The sequence below is a fragment of the Monoraphidium neglectum genome, assembly GCF_000611645.1.
Source record: "Monoraphidium neglectum strain SAG 48.87 unplaced genomic scaffold scaffold00903, whole genome shotgun sequence".
NCBI lineage: Eukaryota > Viridiplantae > Chlorophyta > Chlorophyceae > Sphaeropleales > Selenastraceae > Monoraphidium > Monoraphidium neglectum.
The window spans coordinates 149-6,119 of record NW_014012725.1 but is presented as its reverse complement, the minus strand read 5'-3'; the positions used below and the strand labels follow the sequence as shown (position 1 = coordinate 6,119).

The 5,971-nt window shown below is 64.2% G+C and overlaps 1 protein-coding gene across 1 annotated transcript; it reads right to left on the bottom strand.

Annotated features, from left to right (window-relative positions):
• Positions 1-1,864: 1,864 nt before the first annotated feature.
• MNEG_5857 (hypothetical protein) lies at positions 1,865-5,610 on the bottom strand (the record flags this gene model as incomplete). The annotated part of the gene is made up of 6 exons (XM_014045664.1): positions 1,865-2,100; positions 2,275-2,468; positions 2,654-2,709; positions 2,906-2,950; positions 3,272-3,414; positions 5,553-5,610. 6 exons carry the CDS (start codon positions 5,608-5,610, stop codon positions 1,865-1,867), a joined length of 732 nt encoding a protein of 243 aa, XP_013901118.1.
• Between the last annotated feature and the right edge of the window lie 361 nt (positions 5,611-5,971).

Here is a 5,971-nt window from a genome sequence, read left to right as displayed (position 1 = left end):
GGGGAGGGGCTGGCATGCAGGGGTGGGGTGGCGCTGCGGCGACGCCGTGACGGACACGTGATTGCCGACGGCCGCCGGGCCAGATTCCAGGGAGCGGCCCAGGTTGGCGCAGACAAGCCTGCGCACGCGAGCATATACAGCCAACACCAGCGCAAACGCCGATGCAGCCGCCGACGCCGGCCTGCAGGAAGCGACCAAAAGTTCCCGGCAGCGAACAGCGCGCGGTCGCCCCGCTGCGCGCACCCATCGGGCGAACTCTGCGCCAAGCAGGGAGCCCGCCCAGATGAGGACGGCGCAGAATGCGGCGTGGCCGGGCAGCCAGATGTCTCCCATTGAGAAAAAGAGAACTGCTCAATGGGGTGGGGTAGGGGTTTTGGGGCAATGCTGGGTGAGCGGACCGCTGTTGGGAGGCAACCGCCGAGGGGGCGTGCAGAACTCACTGATGCACAGCCGAGGCCTTGGCAATTTGGAATGAACAGCTACCAGGGGACAGGCTGTAGCCTGCGTCCTGATGCGCCTTGCGAGCGCCAAGTGGGAGGATCGTATTCCATGCAGTCATCAGGCATTATTGACAAAAGGGGGCGCAGGTTCAGCCAACGCCCCCTCAAGCGACCCCCTGAGCGGCGCGACCCCACAGGCAAAGCTGTCAAGCCAAGTCAGACCCTGGGAGTGCAGGCCGCGAGCCACGCCTTTTTTGTGAGAGGTGGCATGCATCCCCGGCGGCTGTTGCTAGAGGTGCATGGGCTACCCGGGGCTGAGTGGCAACCATTGTCTCGGCCGACTGCAGAGGGGCGATAAGCTTTGCGGGGTCTTGCAGGTTTCGGCACCGGGCAAAGCCGCTTGTCCGCTGAGTGACACCACTCCGCCCCCCCCCCCCACCTCCATACGCGACCACCGCCAGCAGTATGACCTCAAAACGGATCATGACGGCTGTGTGGGGCCATAGAGCATGGGCAAGGCAGTAAAGTTGGGTTGGGATTGCAAGGCCGCTGCTCAAGGTCCAAGGCAGCGGGTCCAAAGGGCCGCGGATCCAGCGTGCGCGCAGGTACAAACGCTCACCGTGTGGCTTAGGAGTCATCTTTTCCCAAAGCGCCGTCCAGGAGACGCATGTGGGCCTGCTGCGGGCCTCCTCTGGCTCGCCATTTACAAAACTGCAATCCTGCCTGCTCAGCCGTGCAAAGGGCGATGGAGGCGTCCCTGCATTTAGCGACTCATCATACCCTGTCGCCGGAGCAACCTGAAATCTTGTGTGTGTCATGGCCCCTGCGGGCAGCAATCGACCGATCTTGCTGCTATGCGTTTCGCGTCAGGGGCCGCATATGAAGGTCGTTGCAGAAGGTAATATACAGCGTCACTTCAGGCCTTGTGTAGCTGCGGTGTCCTTGTGGTCAAACATTGCATTTGTCACTCGGCACGACGTCATCAGGTTCGATGACAAGCGGCCTACACCTCTAGGACCAGGCGTAGTTGGGGGTATGCATGCAGTTGGTGATTGATGGAGTAGCCTCTGCCTGATCAGGGCTGCAGGCAGCAGTCAGCCACAGCAGCAGAGACCACCGGAAAAAAACAGACAACTCACGATTGACTGCGCTCGGTCAACATCAGCAACACTCTCACCAAGTGTGCCATTGCCTCATCATGCCGATAAGAATGCACCCATATGATGTTAAGTTTGCGCGCTTGCTTCACTAATGCATCTGAGAGTCGACCTACCAGCTTTGACCAAACTCAAATCGCAACCCCTCACCTTCCCGTTTGCTGCAGATCAGTGCAACCCCATGCAAGAATGCCAAGCGGTCCCACACAACCGCAAAGCCAGCCCTTTCCTTTGCAAGATTTTTTGACCAAAGGGCGTGCCGCAATGTTACTTGGGCTGCGCTGTTTCGCCGGCCCCTGCCCCCGCCTCTGCAGGCCCAGGCGGCGGGCTTGCTGGCGCGCTGCGCGGCGGCGTGCTCGGCGCCGACACGGCTTCAAACGCGCGCCGAATGTCCTCAGGAGATGACGTCACTGTGATGCGCGGCATTTGCGGCCCGGTGGGCTTGGGGCGGGGCTCATCCTCTTTGATAGAGTCCGGGAAGAACAGCATCTGCAGCGAAAGCCCTACGGGTGGTGGGGCACAGAGCGCAGCAGCACACCAGTTGTCAGTAGCGCACATTGCAGGGTACTGGATTTCAACCTCAGCAGCTGTCTACCTGGCGCCAGCAACCAACAACGAGCATAACGCCCCGGCCGCCCGCCCCGCCGCCGCCCGCCGCTGCCGCCGGCCGCGCCCACCCGCGAGGCCGACGGTGTTGGCGCTGAATATGAAGGTGACGAGGTAGAGCAGGCCGATGATGATGGTGCGCACGGTGATGGCGATGTTGCGGGCGGTGTAGGCGTCTGGCAGCGCCTGGACGTTGATGGCGCCCTCGACCTTGGAGGTGAATATGAAGAGGCCCACGGCGATGGCGCCCGCCTGCGCGGCGCCACTGCGAGCGGGCGCGTGTGGTGGAGGTGTCGCTCAGGGCACAAGCGTCGGCCGGTGCACCACTTCAGGATTCTGGCGAGGCCTTCTATGGGAAACACGAAGCTGTCATAATCCTGTTGAATTTCGAACCCAGATGAAAGCAGTGGGTGTGGGCAGGGCTGGCCACAGCGGGCCCCGGCTGCTCACAACATGCAGCTGAGGGGAGTGGCTGTGGGCTTCGGCTTCTCCTGGGCCTTCTCAATCTGCAGTTGGGAGAGGTGCCAGGGGTGGGCACAGGGCGGTGGCAGAGGCACGTTGGCGTGGGCACATGGGCCGCTGCCACGCAGCCCTCCACTGCTGCAGTTGGGCGACGCCCTCTCCGCTGCCACCGTGAGTTACCAGTCTGCAACGCAGTTGACATCGCAGCTGATGCATCGCGTGGTGCCACGCGCAGCTCACCAAGTTGGTGAAGACAGTCCGCACGGGGCCCTGGCCTGCGAGGCGCTGCAGGGGCCAGAGCAGGCGCAGGCAAGGATGGCACGGTCACGCGCGTCTGCAGCGGTGCTGGCCATGCAAGCGTCTCCATTTGCAGCACGGAAGCATTCGAACAGCTGGTCTGGGTCGCATCCTATGCGTAGCGATTGTCTGTTTTCTTGATTGCGGAGCCTCCAACCGTCCCATGCCCAAACAGCACACACGCACGCTTGCGAACACACCCAGCCTGCACGGCCCGTCGCCTCGCATCAAAGCGTTGCACGGCGGCAGCACCTGCGACGGCGCGCCGTGCGTATGACCCAGGCGAATTCCGCACCGGCGGGGGCGCACCTCTTCCCGCGCCTGGCGCGCGCGGCGGTTGAACGTCTTGAATAGGAAGAAGCCCAGCAGCCCAAGGTACACCACCCCCGACAGCGTCTTGATTATGCCTTCGCCTGCTGCGCCGTTATACCCTACCACTTGCTCCGCCGCCGCTGCAGGGCCAGTGGCGGCGCAGAGGGCCAGGCAGAGCTCCCATGTCAGGCGGGCGCTCGGCGTGGGGGCCGCTGATGTGGACGTCTGCCGCGTTGGAGGCGCCGTGGGTGGCGAGGCTCCACCAGGGCGCGCTGCGCTGACGAGGGGGCCGCTGCGCTGGGGGCCGAGGCTGCTGCCGTCATTGAGGGCTGCTGCGCGCGTGCTTTGGCTGGCGCGCGGGCCGTGCGCGGCGCAGACCGGCCAGCCTGCGGCGTGCGAGGCGGGCGGCGCGGCGGTCCATGCCCGAGGGCGCCGCACGGCGGCGGAGGGGCAGGCCAATGTGGCACAGCCGCTGGTGGAACAGGGGCTGACTATGGTATCCCGTCGCGAGAGAGCCAATGTAGGGGCCGTCACAAGGAGCGGCATCCTGAGGCTGCTTTTGCTGACTCGGGTCCTGATCTTGCGCGGTGTGAGACTCTGAATGGTTCAAAAATGCAAAGCTGGCGTTGTATGCAAAATTCGAATGCCACAGCTGTTCGCAAATCAAATTCGAGATCATTAGTGCAGCACACCACTAGCGAAGCAGCACTCAGACTGTCTGGTGCCTCAGCCATAAGCAAACGCGCCCAGAGCAGCATTGTTGTGAACCTGAAGCTGCGGGCGCCAACGGCGGCAGCCAGCGGGCGGGATGGGGACGCGCACAACGTTCCGACCGCGGCCCATCGACACCAACAAGCCGCTGCCGATCGTGCGCGATCTGAGCGAGCTCGACAGCCAGGATGGCGTCAACGGGGACAAGCCGCAGGACCTTAAGGTTGGCTTTGCGCATCGATATCAGAGCAGCTGCATACGCCGCGGTCTGGCACGAGCACACTGGTCGCAGCGCACACGCGTACTGCTTTGCCGCCCTGTGCGCCAAGCCAGATCACAGCGCACGCCTCACAGTGTTGACTGCGGTAGCGATGATGCCACATGCGCTGCACGTCCACGATCCTGGATGTACGCGCTCATGCTGGTCATGCTAGTCGTTCGTAATGGTGCACGCGCAAACTTGCTGCCGTCCCCCATCCCCATCGCCGCAAATTTCTGTTCGGGCCGCAGCAGCTGCAGCAGCCCGCCAAGCCCCACAAGGTGATCCCCATCCCGGAGGTTCACTTTGTCGAAACCTACCACAGGGACTACCTCCCCGTCTTCCAGCCAGCCCAACACTACAGCCACGGCAAAGGTGCGAGCGGCGCCGCAGCTGCCTGCAATGCGAGCTGCCTGGGGCACAAGCGCGCCGGTGCCGGGCGCCGATGCACGCGCTCGGAGCTTCGGACCAACCATGCACGAGGCTGCGTACAGCCTGCGCTACCCCTCACCGCATGCTTTTGAATTCCAGTGCCGCGCACTTCCCTGTCCCTTTCCCCCTCCGTAAATCTGCGAAAACTGCGTGCCTCCCTCCAACATGCGCGCGGCGGCGCCCCCAGGCGGCTCTGGCTATCGAGACGACACTGTGGTGGAGTATGACCTCGACAACGATGACGAGGACTGGCTGGAACGCTACAACATAGGGGGGCTGAAACTCAGGTGGGCCCGGCCGCGCAGCCGGCCACCGCTGCCCGGCACTGGGAGGTTGCAGAAGGCCTGGTGCTGTGGCCCCAGGGGCAGCCCCTGTTGCGCCTGCGGCGCCCGCTGCACCGCACCCGTGCGTGGTGTGCTTCGCGCTGCCGCGGCCCAAGAGCATGTCACGTCGTGCCTGCGTGCTTACACTCATGGTTGCCCGCCCCTCCTCCCATGCCATAACAACCCTGCTGCACCATCAATCCGCCTCGCCACTGCCAAACCAACCCCCCTTCCTGCGGCCCCAGCGATTCTAAGCTGGAGCGCATGCTCTGGAAGCTGGAGCTAGCCTGCGCAGAGGCGACAGAGGACGCGCTGCTGCGCGCAGGTGCGCGGCCACGAATATCCGGGGCAGCGCGGGGCGCCCCATGCCGTCCTCGCTGCGGCCGCGCGGACAAGGCGCGCCTCGCTCGCGTGCTCTGCCCCTGCTGCCGCGAACGCACCTGGATCCAACAAGGCTCGGCCTTGGCGACAAAGCCGGGCACGAGCCGGTGCTGTCCGCGGCGGCGCCGTTGCTGCCCGCTCCGACATTCCTCCCCCTGGCTCCCCTCCCCACCCGCCCGAGCAGGCGCGTCGGTCACGGAGCGCTCCAGCGCGACAGCCCTGGCGGCCATTGATCACCTGCCTAAGGAGCTGGCTCTGGAGGTGGGGCCCGGGGCCTGGGGGCCAGCCCGTGGCTTTCTTGACGCGCGTCCGTCTAGCGCAACGGCGGGGGGGTGTACTCTGTGGCCCTGGCGCGCGCAGGGAGACTGGTGTAGCGCCTCGCGTTGTTTTGGGTTGCAGGTGCAGCATGGGTGCTCGCCGCTTTGTGTTCTTGCGACCGTATTTGACGCGCTCCCATTGAGTTGCACGCACACGCACGATCAGTCGCTTGCGTGCGCACACACATGTGCACACACAGACGTGCACACACATTCGCAGAAACATACTCACACTCACACACACACCCTACACACACACACACACACTCGCACA